Source organism: Haliaeetus albicilla, chromosome 18, assembly GCF_947461875.1.
Source record: "Haliaeetus albicilla chromosome 18, bHalAlb1.1, whole genome shotgun sequence".
Lineage (NCBI taxonomy): Eukaryota > Metazoa > Chordata > Aves > Accipitriformes > Accipitridae > Haliaeetus > Haliaeetus albicilla.
This window is the reverse complement of record NC_091500.1, coordinates 28,897,949-28,924,568: the sequence shown is the minus strand read 5'-3', so window position 1 is coordinate 28,924,568 and position 26,620 is coordinate 28,897,949. Positions and strand designations below refer to the sequence as shown.

General features: G+C 57.6%; 2 protein-coding genes across 3 annotated transcripts; both read right to left on the bottom strand.

Annotated features, from left to right (window-relative positions):
• Positions 1-907: 907 nt before the first annotated feature.
• TMDD1 (transmembrane and death domain 1) lies at positions 908-1,606 on the bottom strand. The gene has a single exon (XM_069806556.1). It carries the CDS (start codon positions 1,604-1,606, stop codon positions 908-910), a length of 699 nt encoding a protein of 232 aa, XP_069662657.1.
• A 4,635-nt stretch (positions 1,607-6,241) lies between these two features.
• FIGNL2 (fidgetin like 2) lies at positions 6,242-26,333 on the bottom strand. Of its 2 annotated transcripts, XM_069806190.1 has the most exons (3): positions 25,383-26,333; positions 8,430-10,623; positions 6,242-7,433 (listed from the first exon to the last, which is right to left on the bottom strand). In XM_069806190.1, exons 2-3 carry the CDS (start codon positions 10,610-10,612, stop codon positions 7,385-7,387), a joined length of 2,232 nt encoding a protein of 743 aa, XP_069662291.1. In that variant the 5' UTR covers positions 10,613-10,623; positions 25,383-26,333; the 3' UTR covers positions 6,242-7,384. The 2 variants fall into 2 exon arrangements, with proteins under 2 accessions (XP_069662291.1, XP_069662292.1); XM_069806191.1 differs by having other exon boundaries at positions 6,242-10,623.
• Positions 26,334-26,620: the final 287 nt, after the last annotated feature.

Sequence of the window (26,620 nt, the reverse complement as noted above, 5' to 3'; positions counted from 1 at the left end):
GGGGTCCCGGGGACCCTCACTGGGCAGAGCCAGCCGTGGCAGCATCACCTGGGGACCTCCAGCTTTTGTATTTTTAGGACTAGGTACACACAAAAAGCCAGCGAGGCATCTCAGTGACCTGTGCAAACGTTCAGATATTTGCAGTTTTCCCTGTGCAACCCCTTTCTCCAGCGGGTCGCATCCTGCCCTCCTTGGCCCCATCAGCAACACAAACCCCATCCAAGCCTTGCTGTAACACACAGCCTGTGGGTTTTAGTTACTTCACGGGAGTTCTTAGGCTAAGAAATGGAGAGAAAAAACCTAAACCCGCAGTAAGAGACAGACCAAGAAGGGAGTGAAGCCCCCAGACCATCAGCAGCTCGGACGGCTCCTCGGCACACCCAGCTCCTGGAAAACCAAGGTTGTCGTCCGGGACAACTCCAAGCAGCACAAAACACCTCTACTGCAACACCGAATCAGGTCAGTGGTGTTATAATTAACCTCTCTCCCATGAATAATTAACCCCAGGTGCTGGCTTAGCATAATAACCCAGCAGAGAGTTTTTTGTCCCCTCCCTGCCTGGGGGCTGGGGAGACAAGGAGGTGGGGACACCCCACGCTGGGGCACATGGGGCTGCAGCAAGGACACGGCCAAGGGGGCTCTGCCCAGCTCCATCCTTGCCGTAGGGCTCTCTGGCATCCAGTGACAACCGGGGACATCTCCAGTGCAGGCAGGGATGATGGGGATGGCTGGTGGACATCCAGCCCTGGATGCTGCAGCAGGACCCAAGCCGAGGATGGGACCCTCCCTGCCCAGGAGAAAACACAGGGTCGGTTTCTGGATCTCAGCCCCTCCACGAGGCTTTATTAGGCTTGTTTTCCCTCCAGCAGCTTCTGGGAGACGCTCCAGTTTGGGTGGCATCCCAATTTCAGGTGGCATCCAAGCCCAGCGTCCAGCGGCAGGAGTACACGGCGGCGGCGGCGAAGAGGACAGAGGCGAGGAAGCCCCCCAGGATGCCCAAGACCACAGGGCCAACCCAGCCCAGGAGGCTGCGGGTGTACGGGGGGGGCAGCCGCCTCTCGAAGCGCAGGTCCCCCAGATCCCCGTCCGGGGCCCTCCTGCCCCGCGCCCCGCCGTGCCGTTCGCCCTCCCGCAGCAAGGAGGAGGTGAGGTGCTGCATGGTGCGGCCGTACTCCTCCACGTTCCTCCGCAGCTCCAGGCTCCTGTCCTGGTTCAGGTTTTTCCCCAGCTCCAGGGCGATGTCGAGGCGCCCAATTTGGTGGAGGCCACGAGCCAGCCAGTCCCAGGTCATCACCTCTCCGGCCGTCCTCAGCCAGTCCTGGAGGGCCTCCAAGCATCCCGTGAGGCCACGAAGGTCCCGGCGGCGGCGGGGATGGATGGGGTTGTTCTCCTCGGAGAGCTGCTCCAGTTCCCCCAGCTCCTTATCGGGCCCCGTCAGCCACCCCTGGAGCTGGCGGCACTCCGAAGGGGACAGCAGCTCGGCGATGCGGCTCATGGTGTGATAGCCCACGTTGGCCGCCACCACGTCCTTGCACTCGCCACCCACTGCCAGCAAGAGCAGGATAAGTCCTACGGGTGCCAGCATCGCTTGGGTGCCCCTTGGCATTGCGGCAGCCCAGGAACACAGATCCTCCTGTCTGACCTCACAAGCTGGCGTGTTCCAGGGACACATCCCCTGTCCCCCAGCGCATTGTCCCACGTCCCCACCCAGGGTTAAGCATCTCATGTCTGCACCACTGTACCCCAGCTCCTTGCCTCCAGCCCAGCATCCCTGCTGGCATTCCTCCCCTCCCCAATTCAGCCCATCCGAGCAGTCCATTTGGACACCAAACGCTCGCAGCAGAGGGACATGGGGACACACTAAATGGTCCCTCGATTCCCAGCAGAGCCAAACCAAAGGGCTGGAAATTTAATGCTGTGAGGTGCTTCAAGGCACCTTCACCATCAGCAGTGACATCCGTCCATCCATCCACCCATCTGTCCAGCCACGACAGCCTTTGCTTCCTACGTCCCCCTCACCACGGGGCATCCTGCCTGTGTCCCGGCTGGGCTGGGTTTGTCCGGGCTCGGCAGCCGCCATCCCCACCTCCCTGCCAGCACGTTTGCAAAAGCGGGGATGGGGAACGGCCGCTGCTCCCCTGGGGCATCTCCCCCACCCTCTTCCCATCTCCAGAAGGCCCCAAAGTGATGGCAGCAGCTCCCCTTTCCCTCCCCAAGGAGGGGGTACGGAGCCCCCGCACACCCCACTGGGAACCTACGTTTCCCTCTCCCACCCCAAATTGGGAACTGGAGTAGAGTTGAGTTTAACCAAAGCAGTTTTGCTTGGGGACCGGGCTCAGACCCCATAACCACGAGGTGGCAATACAGCCCTGGCCGCAGCCACGCACCACCAGCGCACCCGCTTTTTAATCAGGGCACTGATAAAGCTGTGATTTTTTTTCCCCAGATCTCCCCAAAGAGCCCCAGCGTGGAGGCTTGGGCCGCAGGGTTATGCCGGTGTTGTGGTCGGGACTGGAGGAAGCAACAAGGACCAAAGAGCAGGAGAAGGAGCAATTCCCCAGCCAGGAGGTTGGAACGGGCTCACACTATGGACCTCTGTCCTCCGTTGTTGCCTTCTGCCTCTCCCAGCAATGCAAGGCATTTGCTTCCTCCAAGCAGCCAAATTGCTGGACGTGCCAGTGCCCGAGGGTCTCATCCTGCCGTGAGGATTTTTAGGACCCCAATCAAGACGCCTGTGATGGGCAGCAAGCTACAGCACTGCAACTCCAAAATGCATCCCACCTCCCCAGGATGGCTAATGGGGAGGGAGGGAAGGGAGCAGCTCCTTCAGGAGTGTAAATAAGAAGATGGGAAAACGCGGTTGCGGAGCCCTGAACCCACTGAGCAAACACGTCCTGCTGCAGCCACCTTGCCGGTGTGGGGTTTTTGGGTGACGATGGCTCCTTCCCCCCCCGTGCCAGGGTCTCAGCCCCCCCACCCTGACCCCACTCCATAGGGACTTGCAGGAGGGTTTTCCAGGAGTTTCTGCCTTGTTGAGAGCTGAACTGTGGCATCAAAAGGGCTCAGAGCCACCCAGTTTCCTACAAAAACCCCTGGCTACAAGCCCAGCACCCAACCCAAAAATGAACAAATTCTACATGAAAACACCAAACCCAGGCAGGGACAGCAGCCATCACACTGGCTTTTCTAACAAGACTGCTTTTTCTCGATACCCTTATTAAATCTTGCTACAGAAGGTTACTCTCAAACAAGCAAACCCTGCTCGCTGCTCTGCTCCTGCTGCCATGTGAAGGTGGGTTCCTTCTCCTGCAGCCCTGATGGGAGAAGCAGCGACGAGCACATGGTGCCAGACGGCGTTTGCCAACCCCATCCCTGTAACATTCAGTTTGGCACTGATGACAGGAAAATTCTTCTCTAAGGGTGCCGCATTTCAGGACTAACACCACCGCCACCGTCATCTTGCTGCTGCCACTCCTGGAAAGGCTCCCCATCCTCACCACCACTTCTGCCAAAAGATTTGGGAACATCTTTTGGGAAGGTCTGGGCAGCATCGCCCCGCTGTGCCAGGAAGGTCCGCGGAGGAGCCGAGACTATCTCCCGGGTCTCCCTGGGAGGAAAACGCAGCCAGGGCAGATGCACCAGGCCAACAGGGTGGGAGGAATTGCTCGTGTGTGTCCCATCAGCAAAGAGGACAGCGGGTGAGTGGCACATGTGGTTGGACTGGGGGGACTGCTAGGAACACCGGCGCTGTTAGCCCCATGCATTCCACATGGGACTTGGCTCAGATTTGGGGAAAGAAGGCAGGTTTCATGAGTTCTGTGGAATCCAGACTCTGAAAGGTCAGAGTCCAGCTGCAAATTCATTTTAATAACCTGAGATGCTGGGAAGCATCCGCCTTGCCTCTTTGTGCCGGCACATCCCAGCTAGGACCAGCCCGTGGCCAAGCCCGACATTTTCCCCGGCTGGGATGGACAGAGCATGGCTGGACCCCGTTATCCCAGGTGGGATAACCAGCTTGGATGCTGCAGCACAGGCCCAGCAAGGGGCTCCCCATCTCCGACTCCCCATCCCGCTGCCGTGGGACTTTGCTCACGGATGGAAACCCTGTGCCAGCTACCACTGGGCTCGGCAACAAAAACAACCACCACCAGCCACGAGGTCCCTCTAAAAGCCAACACTGAACCCCAAACCTCACTCTGGCACCACGGGGCCGGACAAAGCAAAGGCACAAAGCACAAACAGCATCTGCGAGGTTTGGGAGCAGGGATGCGCACAGCATCCCCTGCAGCAGGCGGAGAGGAGCCAAGCCTCCCTTTGCCGGAGGAGGAGGAAGAGGGAACCTTCCTCCCATTTTCCCGGCTCGTGACTCTGCAGCCCATCCACCAAGTAATTTATTCATAGTGCCGTAACCTCAGGGGTCCTGATAAAAGGCTGGAGCTGCCGCATTGTTCCGGATACGCCAGCACAAGCACAAAGGCTCCGGACACCTCCCGGCCACGGATGCCACCGTGTCCCCTCCTATACTGGGAGGAGGGGGGGGGGGTCCAGCACCCGATTCCTCGCCCTCCCACCCACTGAAAAACCTGAAGCTGCCACGCTAATTGGCACAATTATTTCTGCTCTGGGACGCAGGGCCCCTCTGCAGCGGGCTGCACGCCTGCTATTGCTAATGAGCTTAACTCCTGAGCTGGGTGCAAAGACAGAACCCGGGGGGAGACGTGGGGGGGGGGGTACATTTATTAGCCTGGCTAAGGCCCTTGAGATAACAAACAAACAAGCAGCCATGGGCTGGGAGCCACTTTTCCCCTTATTTCCATGAATAACAGCAGCCATGGGCGAAAAATCCATCCCTGTAGCGTGGCCAGGCTCCCACAGGGATGGAGGGAGCCGGGTCCCGTCCCACGCAGCCAGCAGGGATAAGCGTCCCCTCCTTTGGGGTCACAGCGATGCTGGGGGACAGGGATGCTCAGGGCAGGTGGCATTCACGGAGCCACATCGCCGGCTGGAGCTGGTGGCGAAACATCTCTGGTTATCGATAACGCAGAGCCCAGCCATCGACCGGGCGCTCCGATCCACGCAGAACTAGAGGAGAACGCGAGCACATTTGGATTGCGTGGGAATATCGATGTGGGAAACCCTCCCTGCCGAGATCGGTGGGGGCCGTGCCAGCATTTGCCAAGACGGGGGGGGCATCGGCAGGGATCCCCCCGTTGCACGCTCACAGCGATGCCGAAATCGCAGCCTTTGCCGCAGCTCTCACCGCAGCTGCCTTGTTCCCAACCGGAGCAAAGCTCACTCAGAATCGCTGCTACAACTCGGAAATTGCCCCGGACATGGGGGAACTGATTAACCGAATTAACCGATTTCAGGATACAAAATTGTCCAAGCGTATAACTTCACACACACAAAAAAAAGAAACCGGGATGAGGATGTCACAAGCCTCCAGGTAAATGAATACTCTGGAATTCATGAATTACAGCAAACTTTGAGAAATAAAATGTGAGGGAGCAGCAGTGCTCAACACAATTAATTCAGCTTTAAAAAAAAAAAAAAGCACTAAAAACTCAACCCAACTGACAAAGAGAAAATTAACCCAGAACCAACCCCGAGCCAGCCCAGGCACTACAGAGCAAAGCTCACAGCCAGGCAGTACAGGCAAACCCCCCCCGCGTCCTCGCGTCCCCCCCACCTCCAGCCCCCCACGGCCGCCCCTCGTACCTGCAAGTACCGGCTGGGTCCTCACCAGCAGCAGCCCCCCCCAAACCTGGGGGGGGCCTTTCCAGCAGGGACCCCTCCTCAGCAGAACCTCAGGACCCACTACCCCCAGCCAGCTCTACCTGGGAGCCTCTGTCCTAACGAGGGGAGGGGGCACACCTGGACCCCCCCACAGACCTAATGAGGGAAGGGGGCACACCTGGACCCCCCTAATGAGGGAAGGGGACACACCTGGACCCCCCCAACCTCCCTAACGAGGGAAGGGGACACACCTGGACCCCCCACCATTAACAAGAAGGGGGGAGGGCTGAGGCTCTGCCCTTCCCCTGGCTGTAATACCCCCCCTACAATATCCCCCCCCCATGTCCCTTCTGTCCTCTGCAATATTCCCCCCCCCCCCCCCAGAGCCCCCACCCCAATACCCACCCACCCACCATGTGCCAGCACCCCCCAGGGGCTAAAAAAGCCTGGGGACGGGGTGGGGGGCAAGGGCTGGGAGAAGGCAGTGCAGGCTGTCAGCCGGGCATTCATGTAATCTCTTTAATACTGTGTAATACTTTTCTTTTTAAAATACAGCATTTCTTGAGGTAGACCATTACAGTTCAAAAGCATTTCTTTTTCAGACATTAATAAGACATGAATTAAATACTTTCATGTACAATATGTTGCAAAATGAGGTAGAAATGGTTACAGAGAGTGTACAAAGTCAAATATGATAATAATAATAATAAAAAGTCTTCAGGAACCCAGTACCACTTTTTGGAAGCCGGGGTGGGGGGCATCTGCCCCAGTAATGCCCTTTGCACGCAGGCAGCTGCCTGCACGCTCCCGTGCATGCTTCAGTGGGAAACTGCAACAAAAACTGGGAAAACATCCCAAAGCTGGCAGATGCATCGCTTCTGCAATTGGGGCGGGGGGGGGAAGCCCCTGCGAGGGATGCGTCCTCTCTGCGTGCGCAGACCCTGAGGTTATGGGGGGGGCTGCTCTGAGCAGCGGCCGGTGCCGGCGGGTGGCTGGGCAGCCCCGGAGCAGCTGCCTCCCCCCAGTACAATATAGAGCTCTAAAAATAGAAAAAAAAAAAAAAAAATTAATATTTTTTTTAATTGAGGAAAAAAAAACCAACCCCACCCGGTGATGCGAAGCAGGTTGGGGGGGGTCAGGTGGACGTGCAGTGGGTTCATGCTTTGTGTAACGCAGCTTTTCATCCGCCGGTGGTCAGCAAGAAGGGGGGAGCTGGGCTGTGTCCTGACCCCCGCAGCCCGGCCCCCCCCAGGGGAGGGCAAAGAGCACCCAGGGCAAAACCCTGCAGCCCATCGTCAGCCCTGCTAGACTTTTTTTTGGGGGGGGGGGGGAAATTAATTTCCCCAAATTTTGCGGCCACCGCCAGCCTCTGCCAGGGCTTCCCGGTGCTCAGAGGTGGCGACTGCGGTGGGAAGCCAAAAAAATCCCTTATTTCACGTGAAAAGGGAGCGCGTCCTCCCCCGCGGCCCCATCCCCAGTGCAAAAATGACACCGGGAGGAGGATCCCACCCCCCCGGCCCCAGCCTTGCACAGGGGTGGGTGCCCCCTCCCCGCACCCCAGGGCCCCAGCCCCGGGATGCAGCGGGAGATGCTGGAGGGTGACGGACCCAACCTGATCCAAAAAGTGGTGCTAGCGACAGCTTCCAAACTACAGCACTAATACTCTTTCCGTTGAAGACACGTTACTCCACCAAACGCTACAATAACAATGTTAAAAAAAAAAAAATTAAAATAAAATTATGGCATAATATACGTGAAAAGCACCCAAAATACATTCAACTTTCATCTTTGTAACAGCTTCAAGTTTTTTTTTTCTTTCTTCCTTCTTTCTGTCACCCTTTTTGGAAGCAAACACACGAGGCAGCTTTGTCCCAGGTCTGAAAACTCTTAAAAATCTCTTTTTTCCTTTTCTGAGAAGATAAAAAGAGTTTTTAAAAACACATTCTTTTTTTTTTCTGAGGTAATTCTTTTCCTGAGTAGTTAAAAAGAAAAAACAAAAAAATACTACATACCTTACAAAAATAAAAAACCAAGTCTAGTATATTAAACAATCTACAGCATTTTACTCCAAAACCCCCTGGTTTTGTGTCCCCCCCCCCCCTCCCTCCCCACCCCCTTCCCCGATCAAGGACATCGCCGCCGGGCTGCTCGTGCCACGTGCAAGGGGGGCTGCTTTGCTCAAAAGACGCCCGAGGTATTTCTGTTAGGAACAATAAAAGCAATCAAAAAAAAAAAAAAATTAAAAAAAAATTGAGCCTCTGGGTAGACGGGGGAGCTCGTGCATCCGATGCCGGAAAGCCGGATCCCGACTCGCCTCCGGCCCTGCTCGCTGCATCGCTGGTCCAGGGACGGATGAACGGGAAAATAATAAATAGGTTATCCTGAGTTCAGTGGGCGACGGCTTCCGAAAAAACAAGGAGAGGAAAAGCCCGGCCGAGTCCGAAATAGTCAAGAAGAGGTATGTCGTGCTGCCGTCGGGACTGTCCAGGGGTCTCCTGCGCTTCGGGACAAGGGGGTCCGGCCCCGGCGTGGCTCTGGGGGAGAACCGGAGCCCCCACCGACCCCAACCCGGCCCCTCCAAACCCCGCGTTCATCGCCCGAGTCCCAAAACCGACCTCGGAGCCTCGGGCTGGGGGCGAAGGGTCCGTCCCCAGTCCCCCCCGCCGCCGCGCCGTCAGTGCCTGGTGCCGTACATTTTATCCCACTCCAGGAACAAGTCCAGCTCCTTCTGGGAGGCGGCGGGGCGGACCTTGCAGAACGCCTTCTCGAAGTCCTGGTAGGAGGTGGGCTGGATCTGGCCCGGCAAAGCGTGCAGCGTGGTGGCCCCGGCGTGCTGGCAGAGCTGGACCAGCTCGCTGCCGGAGAAGCTCTCCGTGTGCTGCACCAGAGAAGCCATCTCCCGCTCGCTCAGGCAGGAGTTCTGCTGAGCCAAGGCGTGATGGAGGATCTGCCGCCGGGCGATGCTGTCCGGCGGGGAGATGTAGAACCGCTTGGCGAAGCGCCGGTGGGAAGCTTCGTCCATGCTGCCCGGCCGGGAGGTGGTGCCGATGACGACCACGTTCTGCTCGGATGAGGTAGCCACGTTGTCCAGGTAGGAGAGGAGCTGGGATTTGAGGTTGCCCGCCTGGCTGCCGTCCTCGCCAGCCCGGGCCACCAGCAAGGACTCGGCCTCGGTGATGAGCACCACCGCGGGCTGCCGGCAGCTGGCCACGAAGAAGACGGTCTGCAGGATCTTCTCGGCTTCGGCTTTCCAGGTGGAGAGCAGGGTCTTCCCGCTGAGCTTCAGCAAGGTGGAACCCAGCTGGGTGGAGATGCACCGGCTCAGCAGGGTCTTCCCCGTGCCGTGGGGACCGAACAGCAGGATGGTTCGCGGCGGCCGGCTCGCCCCGGTGTAGGCGCCGGGACGCAGGATGGGCCACACCAGCTCTTCCTCGATGGTGGCCTTCACGGAGACCTGCCCGGCGATGTCCGTCCACTGCACGGGCGGCCCCCGCTCCACGATCTTGGTGTTCACCAGCTCCAAGACCAGGGGGTCGACGTTCTTGGGTTGCTCCTCCACCGGCGGGCTGCCGAAGACCGGCGCTTTGGGGGGCAGCCGCAGCGGGAAGGGGGGTCCCGGCTCGGCCGCCTGTTCCCCGTTGGCGAGCGGGGGGCTGAACTTCTCGAAGGGCTCCGCCGGCCGCAGCGGAGCATCCCCAGCCCCGTAAGGTGGCGAGACCATACTCTTCATCGGCTGCCCGCCGTACTTGCCGGCGTGCTCCTCGGCGTTCCCGGCGCCCGCCGGCCGCTTCCCGGGTTTGAAGGCCACCTGGGGGGACTCGGCGCTGCCGCTGAACCCGTTGCCCCGGCACTCGCCGTTGTCCGACATGGGGTAGGGGGACTTTGGCTGCTCGTAGCTGTATTTCCTATACCTGCCCTCCCCCTCGTCCTCCCCGCCGGAGATGTCGAAAGCCTTCCTCTTCAGGGCGCCCGCCGCCTCGGTGCCGAGGGGCGGCACGGCCAGGGGGGCCAAGCCGGCCCCCTGGTAGCCGTAGCTGGGGACCCCGGGCGGGCGGGCGGCGGGCGGCGGGGCCGGGATGGGGGTGGGCGCCGCGATGCCGGAGGGCAGGTAGGAGGCAGAGGGATGGGGCGGGTGGATGGTCCCGTAGCCCGGCTGCGGCGGGTAGCTGCCGGCGGCGTAGTTGTACATCGCGCCGGAGGAGCCGTAGCCCGGTACCAGGGCAGGCGAGGGGTGCGGGGGCTGCAGGAGCCCGGAGCCATGGAGGGCAGGGGGGTGCGGAGGGGGGAGCGCTGCCGCCGGCTGGGTGCAGTAGCCGGAGGGCAAGTAGGTGCCACCGTAGCCTGAGGGGTACTCCTGAGATGACCCGAGCCCGCCGGAGCCGGCAGCGGCTCCTCCGCAGGAGTTACCAGGGTACATGGGATCGGCGAGGTTGGCGGACACCACGGGGGAACCGCCGAGCCCGATGGCCCCGCCGCTGGGGGGGACGGCGGGCGGCACCACCCCCTTGGCGCCGGGGAGGCCATCGTGGATGGGGGTCAAGGGGTAGGCACCGTCGGAGCCGTGCGCCACCGGCCAGGGCTCCCCGTCGCCCTTCTGCCCGTTAACCGGCCCGAAGGCTCCATCCCCGTAGCCGCTCAGCGCCGGGCGCTCGTAGGGTGCGTCCAGCACCCCCGAGTACTTCTCGGCGTACCTCTTGAGGAGGTTGGAGGCGGTGAGCGCCGAAATGTCGTCGTTGGCCCAGGCATAGTTGAAGCGCTGGCGGGTGCTGGGGTAGAGGTCGGACTTGTGGGCTGGCGAGGAGGTGGTGGAGGAGACGTCGAGGTGCTGCTCCGGCCACTGGTTCAGGGACTGGGCATGCTCTGGTGACCAGTGCATCTTCGACAGACCTGCGGGTGACAGGACAGCGCAGGGTGAGAGCAGCAAAACGGGGATGAGCACCTCTGTGCACTGGGGATCTCCAAAACCCACCATACTGCCCTGCCCTTCTGGACCACATTGCACCTCCTGACGGCAAACGCGTGCTCTCAACTACACTCATGCTCCAGTTTTCCCATGCAAAAATCCCCTTGACCACCACCAGTGCAAACATCCCCCAGGAACAGCAACCGTGAGCACTTCAGAGAACCCAGCCAGCTCAAGCTACAACGGTCACATCGTCCAACAGAATAAAATATTCAGGTTATCAAACCATGGCAAGCCAAGGCGATAACGAACCGCGCAGCCCCCAGTGCTGTCGGCAGCACCGCGGTGCCAAGCATCGGCACACATAGCCGCAGGACGACCCTGCCCTGAGATGCTCCACCTGGAGCAGAGTATAATTATAATATTATAATTATAACGCATATAATATTAATAGCATATTAATAGCGTGTAGCCAGGTGGCCAGGGAAATAGGGGCTGCACTGCACGCACACACACACGCACGTGGGAAGCTGCCCGTCACCCCGGGCTGAGCGCAAGCCTTTGCCGACATCCCTTCGCTCACCCCCTGGCACCGGTGCCGGCACTGATGGACCGTGCGTGACCCCACCAAAACAATTTCTCCGGCAAAGGGGAAGACAGAAACATCACGGTCGTGCCCAGACCCACCCCTGCACCAAGGTCGGCATCACCTTCTCTTGCTCCAACCCCCAAATACCGGGTGGCCCCCGAGCACCCACAGAGGGTGCTGGCAGTGTCCCCCATCACCACCCAAAGTGTGGGGTCCCCCCCCGGCCCCCCAGTCTCCCCCTGCCCTTATGCCCAGCGCCCCGGGGGACGGCTAAAGTAGGAGCTGGGAGGGGACCTCGTGTACCACTCACTCGCCTCTCTCAGCCTTTAAGCCACTTTGTGACCACAGCACAATTAGATTACTTAATGCTTTAATTGACTTATATGGCATTTGTACTTCCACTTTGGATATCAAACTTACACAAGAGGATTTAAATGGCGGCTTTGCGTGGCTTTATCCGGCATCCTCCCTGCATTTACTGGCCATTATTAAAGTGCTCCCGATAGATAAACGCTCAGACAGAGACAGCCACGACAGCCTGCGGGAAAGGGCCCTTTTTAATGAACACAAAGGAGAACGCTGCCCAATAAACCTGCGCTCCTGCAGCAGATTTTTCCCCGAGCCGTACGTGCGGTCTGGCTGGACGCAGAGGGACGGAGGGGGCCCTTCCCTCTGCCTGCGAGCAAAAAGCACTGAGAAGCTATTAAAGGGAAAAATGAGGGTTTGGATGACTCCGTGAGGAATAAGACATTTTTAAAATTTTTTTTTTTTTGAAGGAACTAAAGCACCAGGAGTTTCCATCCTTGCTCAGACCACTGTGTGGTGGTGTACAGTGTGCAGATGGCAGCTGCTTTTGGGCTCCCAAAAAAATACAGACTGCAAATGCCTGGGGCTCAGGGGAGGAGAAAAGGGGTTTGGGAGGGACCCGGGAGGTGGCCGATTGCTCCAGCATCCACCATGGCACGGGGGCTCACTGCAGAGCGGCGTGGCAGGAACGAGGTGCCACCATCACGACCGGCAAATCCCGGTGACATTTCCAGGCTGTTTCTTCTGAAGCCAGGAAGCAGCCGCCCTTGACGGCGGCACAGACACCCTCACCCTCACCTATCTCTCCTGGAGAAGGGAGGACGTGGCAGCCCACAGCCCAAGCAATTCTGTCAGTCTTCTCCTGCAAGACAGCATCAGGCAGCGTGAGCTTCATTTCTGAGGACAACACACCCTGAGGATGGACACAAACCCCCGTGTGACGACGGTCATTTCTCTGAGCAGTGCCCAGCTTTTCCCCATAGCAGGGATCGATGCCAACGCCTGAACCCCGCTGCTCCGACGCCAGCTAAAAACTGGTCCCTACAGACGAGCCCAGTGATGGGAACTGCTTTTTTAAGAGCCTGCAAGAGGGTGGCCAATGCCGTGGTGTGCGGCTGGAAGCCCACCATCACGGCGTGAGCTGGGGCTGCTCCTCCAGCCCTGTTCCCGAGCACCAGGTCCCAAAAATGGCGAGAAGAGGGGCGGGGGGGGGATGCACAGACACAGGTTTACACGGGCGCTGCTGCCACCAAAGCAAACCCGAGCGCAAAAGGATGGAGAAGCAAACCCGCCTCTATCCGACCCCTTTAAAGACGAGATACATTTGGGAGAAGAAAAAGCCAAAATCCCCGGAAAGTCCGGTCGCACCCTGGAAAACCAGGCGGAGGGGGAGGGCCGGCGGGCAGGGAGAAGTTGTCAGGGGTTTGAAATGGGACGTGAATGAGGCGGCGGAGCGGGACAGATGTTTCAATGCTCCCCTTGGCAGTGTGAGAAAATTACTGTCCAGTGACCAAATGGCCGGGCCGGTTCCCACCCTCGCTGCTGCCCATTATCCCCAGTGCAAGACAAAGGCGGGCAGGGGGGGCTGGGCAGGGGAGAATCCTATTGTTCCCGCCCGCCCTAATTATGGAAATCTTGTTAATCTATTCAGCAGCGACTCTGAACTGGGCTTTTGTTCGGGGGCTTTTTAGCGGGGCGCACCGCCGAGGGTGTCCAACGGCTCGGCGCTGGGGATGGGGTGCGCTCCCTCCCTGGAAAAGCTCTCGCCGAGGGATTTCAGGCGTAGCTATGAGGCTGGGGGGACGCAGGGCTGCCCCGAGCAGCACCTCGGCGCGGGTCGCTTTTGTTGGAGCACAGATCTATCACCCACGGCCCTCATATGCAGAGCGTACCACGTATGCACGCACGCATGTGCCCGTATTTTATATGCTCCTGTCCCAGCCCCATGTCCATGCACCCATCGCTAACGCTGGTGCCTAAAAACTCACGGCAAAACCTACGCGGGCGAATATAGAGATGACCCACAGGCAGCGTGTGCTGATGGCTGCAGCAATCCGGCATCCCTTGGGGGATCAGGAGAGGGCTGGAATGGATTTGGAGGGCAAAGAAGGAGAGGGAGCGTGCAAGAGCAAACACGTTCAAGCTGAGGATGCACTAAAGCCAGGGTTTAAATCCAGCCAAACTCCCCTGAGCCCCGGGAAGAGGGACCAGCCCGGAGGGAGTGATCTGCAGCCCCGCAGTGCAAGCGCTGGATGTGTCTCGACGTCCCCTTGGACAGCCCTTGGGAGGGGGCAGACGCTGCCGTCCTTCGGCTCCCGGTGTAGGAATGAGCCGATGAGCTGCCTCCGCGATGCTTTGCTCGTACCGCCGCTGTCTTGCTGGTTTAAACGCTGACAGCTCCTTTTTCTGCAGAGCTGCCAGCTTGGAGGATTTACGCCTTTTTCAAAAGATGTTGAGCAGTTTCATTACCCCTGCAGTTACCCGCAGCAGCACGGTCCGATGAGGTCGGCTTCCCAGGCAGGGAGAGCCTGTCCCGGTTCGAAGGCTCTGCCCGAGTTCCCAGGTTTTTAATTCTCTGACGTGCAAACTTTGGGCCCAGAGGGAGCAAACCTGGACGCTGGGAGTCCCGTTTCACAGCCCAGCCTTCACCAAGACCTCTCATATCAGGGGTGTTGTGCACAATGGATCTTCTGTGCTGGATTTTGCTACCAGTACCTGAAGGTGGGTCCAGACAAGAACCTGGACCAAGCACCCACAGCAGGAATGCAGCCTCACATCAGTGCAACTCCTGCACTGACAGCTTTGCCACTGCAGCTGGATTCACAGCACCGAGAGGTTTTTGCACCCATGCAGAAATGCTGCAAGTCTTGCAGCAGCCACAGCGTTATCTTCAAGGGTAAAGGCAAGCTGGGAAAAAAATGCAGGAGGAGAGAACAGACTTTCCCAAGTCTGCCCAGTGAATGGGAGGCAGGGGAATGACTTTTTCTTTTTTTAAATGAGGCATTTCCTGATGATCTTTTCAGCTTCTGCTGCCAGGAGCTTGTCCTGGGCTGGGGTTTGTCCCTGCCTCCTAAGAGCAGCAGAGGCAAAGTGCACTGGCATTACCACGAGTCAAACCACAGCTATAAATCAGAATTATAACCCATGCAGATACTCCATTTACACTCACTGTGGACCTGAGGCTTGCAGCAATGTTTCTGAAATGCTTTAGTATTAATGCTGTAGAGTATAGCAACATTTCTGCATGTTGACACACATTTAAGCTAAATACTGGTCATCTCTAGTGAATCCCTACATGGCAGGTCCAGAATAGGCAAAACAGCCCAGCAGCGATTTACATCGGTAGCAGAGCTGGTCCCAAAGCCAGGATGAGGGCAAGGAGAGCACAAAGCCACACTTAGATGTGATATAACCCAAGAGCAATACCTGACAGCGTTTGCAAAGGGTGAGACGTTTAAATCCCCCAGCCTGGCACGCTGCCGGAGCTCAAACATCAAGTTTTCCAAGGCAGATTTCAGTTGTTTGGCAAATCCATCGGGGAGCTGCATTTCTTTGTCCACCACATTCCCTGTCCCCTCCTAACCGGTGCTGACAAAGCGAAGGATGGTATTGCAATCAGAGCAGGGTCAATGTACATATGTTAAAAGGATTTAGGCTAACTCCCACCGTGCCCTCTCCCCACCCCCAGGAGAAACAACCTCCACCCCGGCCAGTGTGAGCCAAAGGCTCCAGCATCCGCTCTGTCCACTCATATATCAAGTGCAGAGCAGCTGGACACCAGCACGAACCGGGAGTGACCAACGGGCCATCGCCCATCTGTGCTGCTCCAGCACCCGGCCAGCAAATGAAAAATTAATATGGATCCGCTCAGCCTGGCAGCAGCTGAGCATCACCCATCTGTCACGGCGAGAGGAGAAACTCTCAGCTAAGTGTCATCGGGAGGAAACTGTACGCGGCGCATGGCCCTGGGAATCCCCAGATTGAGGGGATATGGCAATAAAATCCAGATATTATTAATAACGAGCTGATGCAATTAGTGGATTCGAGGAATTTTGCTCCACCTTTCACTATAAGATGGATGGGAGAAAAAGAAGCAATAAAAGGGACCTAAAAAAAGTGGAAAAAAAAAATCAGCCTCTTTCTTGCTATTTATATTTGTCTTAACGTGTCTTGTCCCCAGGTCTCATGGATCACTCATGTCTGCTGAGATCTGGGCTTCAGCCTTGTACCCAGCCCCAGGAACATGGGACAAAACCACAGAACTATTTGTTTGGGTCTAGAAATCACTGAAAGGTGGGACTGCCCCAACCCTCCCTGCTCCTGCCACTCCACTGGCACATTCCCTCCAATGCTTCAAAGAGGAACATTAATCCCAAAAGATTAATTATCGCATTAATCCGTCACCGTCTTGCCCACTCCCTACCATGGGTGTGCTTCAGCGCATGCAAAATGCAGCTCCCTGCCACAGCATTCCCGCTCCCGGCCACGCCATTGCTTCTCTTCCAGCAGACAATCTCCTGCCCTGACCCACCTCATCTGCTGTAGGATGTTCCTTGGGGCCACATTCCAGCTGTGATCTCCACCAGACCCACTGCTTGAAGGACAGTTCTCCGGTAGGAAGAAGGGTTTTAGGAAGAGCATCACTGAGCATTCAGGTCGCCGAAGTCCACCGCCTCTCAAGGTCAACTCAGGGCCAATGCTCAAGGTGCAGCGTGCCCCAGCAAAGGGTGCCACGGCCCATGGGTGCTGCTCAGATCCCTGGTCGGACTGAAGCCCTTCACCAAAATTTCATTCCTTGACACCAGACGAGGTCCTGGGGCCTGGGTTTGGACCCAGTCCATTTTCAGAGTATTACATTAGAGAGGAAAATCCATTTCTGATCAGCAGAACCATTTCCCCAAACAGACGTGGCCCCATAAAAAGGTCAGGAGGTCAAATGGACCCAATTTGCATGCAATCTGCATAACAACGGCCAAGCCAGTGAGGGTGATGAGCAGTACCCCAAAGCTCCCGCTCCCACCACCCGGTCCCAGACGGGACTTTGCCTCCTGCTTCTGCTCCCGACCCATGGCAAGGCTGGAGGACGCGGCGAGGTGAGGACGTCGCTTCTCCCTTATGGGCTGTAAGTCTGTGCTTGGCATGGACATGACCGTGGCCATCTCCTCCTCAAGCCCGTCTAGAAACATGCCACATGAAACCACCTGAGGAGATTTCGGCTGTGTGTATGCACATTCACGTGGTCTAGAAGAGGGACGTAGAGAAATAGTTTGAAGGCATCGTTATACCTTCTCTGTCTCTGCTCCTACAGAAGCCACTTAGCAAAGGATGTGCTGTCAGCAAACAGCTGGAAGCTGCTCTGAAAAACTTCTTGTCCTGACCTCGCTCCATTGAAAACCACTTGTTGAAACCCATCAGGACTCCCCACATCCCCCCTGAGAGGGACTGTCTGAGCCCACCCGAACCCACAGAAGGAGGATCTGGGGCGGTCATGCTCTTCTGATGGCCCCTACCAGCCCCCAGCCAGTGTTGAGCCGCCAGCCGGGCGACCCGTGATGCTGTGCAGTAGGATGTCGGTGGTGGTGGGATGCCTGCAGGATGCGACCTCTGGGATCTACGCTACAACGGCATAAGAAGAAGCAAAGCCAAACTGTTACAGGGCCAGATTCTGAGCCTGGCTGCCGGACCACTGCTACACCCTGGGGAGCCGTGGTCTGATCCACACCCAGTGCTGTGCGTGCCTGGGGCAGACGCTGGGGGGGGGTTGTCTACAAACCCCGATATACACGTAAACCCCAGAAGGCTGAAAACAATTTTAAATGACTTATTTTTCCAAGAAGAAAGCATTGCCGTTACGTTTCGTGTTCCCACAAGCACTTGGATGAAGGTCATTAAATGCAGGAGATGCCCTGCAGCTCAGGAAGGGGCCCAGGGACCAGGCACCCCCCACTCCTGCCCAAGCCCTCTCCTCCCAAGGTGTTTTTCCTGATGAAGCTCCAATAACAAACTCCCCCGGGGGCAAAAGCCAAGGCAGGAGCCACCAGTCCCCGGTCTATCTTCTCCAATATCTGGCCTTGGGCCGGGGTCAGTGCTGGGGGCTGCAGCGGACGCGGGAACTGGGCTGCAGCAAGAAGATAATTCGCCCCGTGCACTAGAGCCTGTCCGCAGCGGTAGCAGCAACGCTCCAGCTCATCTCCTCCACGGAACGAATCAATCTTAATTAACTCTAATTCTGGGGAGCCTCCCAGCCCTATCCAGCACTGCACAACGCGGTTGTATTTTCCGCCTCAGTGCCCTGCTGGGCAGTACGCTCCACAGAGAATTGAGGAAAAACTCCTCTTTTCCATCATTTCTGCATCTTCTTTCCCGCGGTCCCCGTGTGTCCCCGTCACGCACCCTGCAGGATGACGGACCCCGTCCCCATCCCCTGTGGACCACCTTCCCTGCCCTCGGCACCCGCAGCTTCACCGTCTCCCGCCGGAGCTGAGCTGGGGGAGGCCTCTCTCGGTGGCTTTTGTTTTCACAAGCCTTTTGACTCGCAGATTCTTTTTTAAACACCGCCTCAGCAGCCTGAAAAGCTGAGCTCCCTCCTGCACTCCATTCACTAATGGATTTTCCAGAAGTTCCCTTTTTTTGGCTTCTTTCTTTGCTGACACTGCTGCCCCCATCCACGCCCGAGGCTGCGGCTCGCCTCTGCCGTATGCCTGCACTTGCACGGATGGACGGACGGACTCTGACTTTGGGGACCCTTGTGCCGTGCTCGGAGCAGCCACCTGTACAGCTCCCACCTTCTGCGCCCTGGGAGTTTGCACAGATATGTGGCTATTATAAGCCAATTATAATTATATATCATTATATAGCACAGGGTGCAAACGCCTCAACCTGCCACTACAGGGGTGCTGCTCAAAAAAAAAAAAAGCTTAAAGAATAATAAGGTGGCAGCAGCATCAGGGCGAAGGTATCGCCAGGAAATCGGGGAGAAGTTTGGTGCCGGGCTGGCTCCGTGCGAGAGCGTATCGATCGGGGCAGCACCGCTCCTGTCTCCTAGAGCTAATCCTACAGCAGAAATAATTCATTTTCCTCCCTTTTCAGCAGCCACTCATTAAAAAGTAATCACCTTGTAGGAGGAGGATATGAACAGCCCAAGGTCAGATCCGTAATGACGTTATTTCTGGAGCACGTACCTGGCTCATGCCGAACAGCAGCCGCGCTGCGACCCCGGCTTTGCCCGCGCGGAGCCGGCACCTTCAGCCCCACGGCTGGGCCCTGCCCTGCTGCTCAGGTTGGTGGCCATTAAGATGCAAATGGAAATATCTTTATATTAGCAGATATTCATTTCTGTAAGCGCTGCCTGCCAGCGTCCGTGGCCAAGCACCCAGGTCGCACTGCACAGATGTTGCTCTCATCAACCCCAAGCATCTGCAACACCTAAGGTGGAAAATAGGAACAACGCTTCAAAAGGTATCTTTTAAATCTCCTTATTTGGTGGCATCTGTAATAAACCTCCAAATCTCCAGCTCCTGATTTATTTTTACATTGAGGGGACTTCACTGCAGCTGCTAAAACCTGTTTTTCTAAGACCGTGAAGCTGCAAAGCGTAACATGAAGAAGTGTCACCGTGTCCCCGCCAGCGGCACAAGCAGAGGGACCATGCAGATGCCCGTGCCGGCTGGGACGTACGTGAGGAAAGACCAAAATAACACGTGGATGGCCACTGTGCCACTTGCGCCGGCATCTGAGCAAGCACCGGGGCTCGGTGCGAGCTGTGAGCGCGGCGGCATCCTCCTCCCACCGGGAGGGATGTCCCGGGCAGAGCCGGCCGGGGACGATGCCGTGACACATGGCGGTGGCATTCAGCCCCCAGCCCCATAACCACATCTCCCGCATTCCTCACCCGGCACGGCCACGCCGGCACCGAGCCCCTGGAGCTCGTCCACATGCAGAGCTGGTATTGCGGCACCTCGGCGTGCTCTCAGGTTGCCGTAAACCCGTGCCGGGCATGATGTCCTGCCCATCGCCATTACTGATTCACCCGGGGGATCGGGGTCCAGCCCCGGGGGGGGTTCCCAGGAGGGAGAGCGTGGGCTCAGAGCGATTGCCCCAACCCGGCGGCACAGCCGAGGGTTGCCAGGTCTAATGAAGTCCAACCTGCTCGCGGCATGTCGGCATTTTAGCAGATGTACGTTTGCAACACGTGGCCCAGTTCAGCGTTTGGAGGGAGGAGGAGGCGATGCTCTGGGAACCGGCTGGAGCGCAGGGCTGGGACGGGGACGTGGCACGGGGGACGGGAGGCAGGACGGGGCTGATCCCAGGGATTTGGCAATTCCAGATCCAGCCAAACTATGGGAAAACAGCTACAGCGATGCCAGAATGGGTAAAAAAATCCCCACACCTAAACCCTTCCTGGTTACATCCATAGCGGGGATGCTGTCACACACACGGCTCTCTGCTGCCTCACCGTGCGGGGCTGGGTCAGCTGGGGACCCTGGTGTCCCCCCCCCCGATGACAAACAGTGCAGGGCACGTGGGACACCCTGAGCAGGGCGACCTGCCTTCCCAAGGCGGGACGCGCAGGACAAACCCTTCAAAACACACTCAACCTCTCTAACCTCCCGTGCACAGCACAGCCTCGCAGCTCGTCACCCCTGGCCTTTAATTACACATTTCTGCAGCCATTAGTCCTCTCGCCATCAATTACACCCACATTATCCCGCTCCGGGAGGCAGCAGGACACAGGGAGCAGAGTCAAGTGCTTTGCGGATTCTTTCCAAAGGAAAGAAACAGCCTCCGACGGGAACGTCCCTTCTCCGCGGCAGAGCCGAGGCAGCAGACAAAGCAACCCGGCAGCCGGTCCCGCTGCTCTTCAGAGGCCTAAAGCAACGCCGCGAAAGATTAATCACAGGGAGAGGACCCGGGGTCCAGCGTCCCCTGATGCCACGAGTCCCCTCCAGCTCGGTGCCGCCGCTGCACCTCTCATCTATTTACACAGCAAAGTCTTTGTGAGAAGCAGGCTCCTCTTCTGAGTGCAGCCAGGGCAGGGAAAGGGGTACTTATTCAGCTATTATTCAGCTTTTTTTTTGTAGGCAAGACAAGTGTGGGTTAAAGTGCAATTTGTCTTGACATTAGTTTTCACTTTCTTGGGGGAAAAAAGAAAAAAAAAAGTGGCTCTTCTATCTTTTGAGGGAAAACACTCGCCTGGGTACCACACCTCCACCAGCCGAGCATCCCACCCAGGAGCGCACCCCAGTATCCCTCCCCAGGGAGTGCACCCCAGCATCCCGGTCCAGGGCGAGGGTCCCCAGGCACCAGCACAACACAAGCCACGATGGCATCACTGTAATTAAATAAACATGCCCAGGTTTTCCATGATTGAGTTGTCCGTCCTCGGGTGAAAGGAGCTAGGAAGAAAAACCTTTAATTTGCATCCTCCCCTGTTCTCCGCTATAAGTCAGCAGCATCTGCGAGGCCTTGGCTGGGTTTATTAGGGCCCCCATAAAGATCAGGGGTTGCTGATAAGCAACCTGAGGCATGCACCACTGGAGGAAAAATTGTGCTAGCGATCTGTACAATTTAACCAACATTAACTTCAGCTGATGACAGGCCACAAGGCCAGGAGAGAGATTTTACAACACCCTCGTTACACAGCAAAATAAACTTTGCTGCGGAGAGCCGGTGCTGACTTTCAGCTCCTGCTCCCATTAGAGGAGACACGAGCCCGGAGCTGCCGAGGTGCTGCCGTGCCTGGGCAGGTCTGCTGGGCAGCACCCGTGCATGCAGCAGCATCCTCTGCAAATCACGACTGGGGTTCACGGAGCACAAAAAGCACCACGATCCTGCTCAGGGCTTAGCAGCACGAGGGAGAAGAGTGGGGAGAATCCTTCTCACCGTGCTGGAGCGCAAGACCAAGCCGAGACCAAAGGAAAAACCAATAGGAAAATATATCAGAAGTAATCATGGCAACTAACTCCCGGCGGCAGGACCTTGCAAGGGGACAGACTGTTTCTCAGCACTGGGAATTGCCAGGGCTGCCATTGGGAAGAAGTGATTTATTCCCTGCTTGGATGCTGATCCAGCAAGGGGAATTTTCCTGCTTGATGCTAATAAAGTCTGATTCAGTCCCAATGGCTCCCTTCGGTCGGGAGCTGGGTGCCACTGCTGGCACCTGTGTCCCCTGGGACAAGAGTGCTGGATGCCCGATGTCACACGCAAGTGACCGAGCACCAGCAGCACCAGCAGCACCAGCAGCACCAGCAGCAGGGACGAGCTTTCTAGAGCCAGAGCACCACAGAGTTTCTAAACACATGCATCAACCGGCACACCCCTCCATGCCCCAAAAGGAAGAAAAACATCTTTATTTTGCTAAAAAGCTGCAAGAGAAGGACCCACCCCACCAGCACCTGAGCTGGGGCTGTCTGCCGGAGCGGAGGAAGGGAGAGCGCTGAGCAAATTAGATGCTCGGAGCCACGAGCCTCAAGCTTTCCTGCACACTGCAAAATTCCAGCTGACATTTGGCCAGATGCGACGGGATCTGCCCCAGGACGACAAAAGGAGCCTCCCCGACAGCCTCTGTCAAACGGCAAAGCTCTGCTTCCAGCCATATAATCACTGGAGCTCAAAAAAATATAACTGAAAAGTGTTTACAATGGCATAAACGCAAGGGTCAGCGTCATGCAAGGGTCACTATCGCTTCTCTAGATGCATTAATGTCATCTGCGGGGAAATTCCCTTTAGGAATCCTCGCTCAAATCTGGTGCTCCCACATCTGCTGCTGTAAACTGTGGATTGAGGGATTTCTCCTTCCCTACACGCGACCCATCTCCTCCCAGCTGTAGGGGCGAAAGCAGGGAGCTGCAGAAACCCCAAACCATTAGAAAAGCAGAGACAGAAGGGAAGAAAGGAGAATATTTGGCTATTGGCAGAAAAATCTGGAGGTGGCATTTCTACCCTCAGGAATTTCTCCTCACCTAGGAGGATGCAAAAATAATTAATACGAATAAAGTCCACAGCATCTGCAAATGCCATAGCACATGCTTCCAGACTCCTTCCAGGAATTTTTCAATAATGCTAGAGATGCCGTCGTTACAGAGGTGACGATGTGCCGCGCAGAATCGTTTTATTCCTTCTTATCCACGCGCGCTGTTGCAGGATGCGATACCGGCTTTGGAGGCGAATGCTCCCGGAGGCTTTGTGTTTACCTTTTCCACGGGGGAAGGAGGAGGTGAATTAAGTGACCTGACAGCCACTCCCTTGGCCTAAGGTTAGGCCCTCGCATCTGTATTTGGGCACCCAAAGTAACAGCTTTTTTTTTTTTTCCAGCGGCTACTGAAATCCCCTGAAGCGGAGGATGGACGTGGGGTGAGGGCTCAAAACTTTCAGCCTGCTTACTCTGGCGCCTCGATACAAGTCTGGGAGCAGCCTGAAGCGGGGATTTGGGAAAACCACAGCCCCTGCTTGTTATCGGTCTGGACAAACATGCAAAGCAGCATTGGGATCCTCTCCTGGCCATCCACCTCCTCCCCAAATAAAGGCAAACGGAGCCTTAGCTGCTCCGGGGGAGAAGCCCGTTGCTGGCCAGAGGCGTAAATCTACGAACACGGACATGCTGGTTTCTTCAACAACTGTTTTCTGTATTTCAGAGCATCTGGGGAAACCCGCTTTGGAGATTTCTCTGCGTTTATTCTGTTTTACCTTGAGGAATTGACTCTGATGGGACGCAAGAGGAGAGGTTTGGGTTCTGGGACGGCGTCAAACGGGCACCAAACCCAAGATGCCGTTAAAGCCCCAACCCAGACCTCAGAAGGGAGAAAAAGGCCGGGGAGAAAGGCAGGGAGGAGAAAACACCGGCTCCAGATAAGCAATTGTTAACATGATCCATATGGTACACAACTTGCCTTTCTGTTTAACCAAAATGATAATGGCAAAAGGGAAGAATGCGGCGGGGGCTCCGCGGGAGAACAAAGGCGGCTGCGAAACCCTTCCCCGCTCCAGAGAAAACGAATTGTGAGCGGGGAGAGCCCGCGGCTGCTCCTCCCTGGGCCGAGCCGCCCCGAAACCCACCCGGCGCGCTCCTTCTCCTCCACGAAAGCTTTACAACTAAAACACAGAGCAGAGAGTGAAACTGCAGCTGTCAGCAATAAAATTTAAAAAAAAAATCTGACAAGTATTAACAGGGATGTTTTCATAATCAATAATAAACTTTAAATGTGAGCTGCGGCTCAGGACCAGCATTGATGTAAACACCGAGCCCATTCTTTTCAGATCTGTGATGAATTCAGCCCTGGGTGTTTATGTTATTGCAGGATCCCGCAGCTTTCCGAGGAACACAATACAGTACGTGCCATTCATTATCCCCGGCAGTCCCCCAAGAGAAAATGTCAACACACTTCTGCTAAAGAGAGCTAAAACAAATGTTTAATGTGATAAACAACTCCTGGGCCTCAGACCCTGCAGAAATGTTTAATTCAGAACCACCTCTAAGAACAAACAGGCGCCGGAGCCGCACGCTGGCATCTAGGAACGCCAAACCCGGCACCCTGTCATCACCGGCCGCGCGCCGGAGCAGCGACCCAGCCAGCTCCCGACCATCGGCGCTGGTGGGGAGCGCATTGGAAGGAAACCAGGGAAAAACCTCAGCAATTCCCATGCATGGAATCAGTAAATCAATTCTGAGCTGTTATTACTGTATTCACACACCCTCCACAGAGGGCAGGCATTCAAATTAAAGACCACGCGCGCCCAAGTCTCTTACGAATTCAGTTCAGCACATTGGCACCCCTGAAATCTGTTTGTCACGACACCAGGATCCAATTAATGATAATGGTCATTTCTGTGATCCCAGAGTGAAACTAGGAATGATGTAAACCAGTGCACGGTGTCTCCAAACCCGGGAGAATTTATGCTGGAAGACACAGTATAAAGCTATTTAAAAACCTTTCTGTTTTTTTTCCCAAGTGCCTTTTGTCCCCCAAGTGGAAAAAGCACACTTCAAAAAAAAAAAGAAAAAGACCTTTCAGGCAGAGCTCCTATCAAAAATTGCCATCAACTCCTCAACGCCACGACTGTTTTGAAGGCGAGCGCTCCAGCATGCGCTTGACGTGCGACAGCGGCTGAGGGGAGCGCGCATTGTTCCTGGGTGGATGGATGGATGGATGGATGGGTGGGTGGGTGGATGGATGGATGGGTGGTGTTGGGTGGATGGGTGGTGTTGGGTGGATGGGTGCATGGGTGGTTGGGTGGATGGTTGGGTAGATGGGTGATTGGGTGGATGGGTGGTTGGGTGGATGGGTGGATGGTTGAGTGGATGGGTGGTTGGTTGGGTGGATGCTTCGGTGGGTGGATGCTTCGGTGGGTGGATGGATGAGTGGATGGAGGGTTCCCTCCACCGTGCGCACCCCTCTGGGCGTGGGAGCCACCGGAGCAGCCGGGGCCGGGCACCCCCCAGGGTCACCCGCTGCGCTCCCCACGCCGGGCAGGCTCCTGGCCGAGCAGACTCATGTCAGGAGCACGTTTGCCCGGAGCTCCCTGCAGCCTTTTTTGGGGTAAGAAGAGAGAGGAAAGGCAAAGGCAAAGGCCAAGGCGGCGGGGGATACCCCGTCCCCAGGGAGGACTTGGGTTACCGGCCGCACCAGCCCCCCCCCCCCACCCCGCCGCGGCCCCAATCCGGCTGTTTTCTCCCCAAAATCCGGACTCGGTGGATAGCGGGGAGGGGGGGGAAAAGCCGCCTCCGCCCGAAGCGGGGCATCCCCGGCAGCGCGGAGGATGCTCCACCGGCAAGGCGGGGGGGCCACCCCATCCCCCCACCCCCTCCACCTCCCGCTGGACCCCCCCCGGTTCCCCCCCCCCTCCACTCACCTCCTCATGCCGGCGGACCCTAGCGCAGCCCGGCGGCGGGCGGCCGGGCGGGATCCCGCATCCTGCCCCGCTACCGCCGGGACAATGCGGGGCGGCGCGGCGGCCCGCGGGCGGCGGGGGCTGGGGCCGGCGCTGGGGCTGGGGCCGGGGCCGAGGGCCGGGGCTGGCCGCCCCCCCCCCTCCTCCTCCTCCTCCTCCTCCTCCTCCTCCTGCCCGCCGCCCAACGACCCGCCTCTACGCCGCGGCGGGGCGGAGCGGAGCGGGATGAGCGGCGGAGCGGAGCGGCCCCTCGGGCGCAGCGGGGGCGGGAGGCGCCGCAGCCCCCGGGGGGGTGGAGGAGGAGGAGGAGGAGGAGGGGGCGAGAGTGGGGTTGGAGCCGGTTCAGGTTCAGTTCTGGTGCCGCTGAACGGGGCCCGGCCGGTACAATGGCAGAGCGGAGGTGCGGGCTGCCGAGGTCCTGGCGTTTGCGGCAGCCCGGCAGGCTCTGCACCCCAGCACCCATGCATCCTGACCCCCTGCACCCCAGCACATAGGTAGCCGAGCCCCGTGCATTTCATTCTCCAGCATCCCAGCGCCCGTGCACCCCGACCCCCTGCACCCCAGCACCCATGCAGCCCAGCCCCTGTGCATTTCGTCCTCCTGCACACCAGCATTCCAATGCTCATGCACCCCAACCCCCTGCACCCCAGCATCCCAGTGCCCTTGCAACCCAACCCTCTGTACCCCAGCACCCCAACACTCGTGCGCCCCAAACCCCTGCACCCCAGTCCCCATGCATTTCATCCTCCTGCACCCCAGCATCCCAGTACCCATGCACCCCGACACCCTGCATCCCAGTACCCATGCACCCCGACACCCTGCACCCCAGCACCCATGCAGCCCAGCCCCCATGTATTTCATTCTCCCACACCCCAGCATCCCAATGCTTATGCACCCCAACCCACTACACTCCAGCACCCCAGCGCCCATGCACCCCGACCCCCTGCACCCCAGCCCCCCAGCACGCATGCACCCCAGCACGCATGCGTTTTGTCCCCCAGCATCCCAGTTCCCATGTACCCTGACACCCTGCACCCCCGCATCCCAGCACCCATGCACCCCAGCCCCTATGCACTTCATCCTCCCGCACCCCAGCATCCCAATGCTCATGCTCCCCAACCCCCTGCACCCCAGCATCCCACCACCCGTGCACCCCAACCCCAGCATCTCAGCACTCGTGCTCCAGCACCTGGCACTCT

Bases quoted from the DNA above. Each gene is read 5' to 3' on its own strand.
- TMDD1 (XM_069806556.1), bottom strand. From the start codon at position 1,606: ATGCCAAGGGGCACCCAAGCGATGCTGGCACCCGTAGGACTTATCCTG.
- FIGNL2 (XM_069806190.1), bottom strand. From the start codon at position 10,612: ATGCACTGGTCACCAGAGCATGCCCAGTCCCTGAACCAGTGGCCGGAG. The intron at 7,434-8,429 runs GTACGGCACCAG...TTGTTATTGTAG, and splicing joins TTCCTGGAGTGGGATAAAAT to CGTTTGGTGGAGTAACGTGT.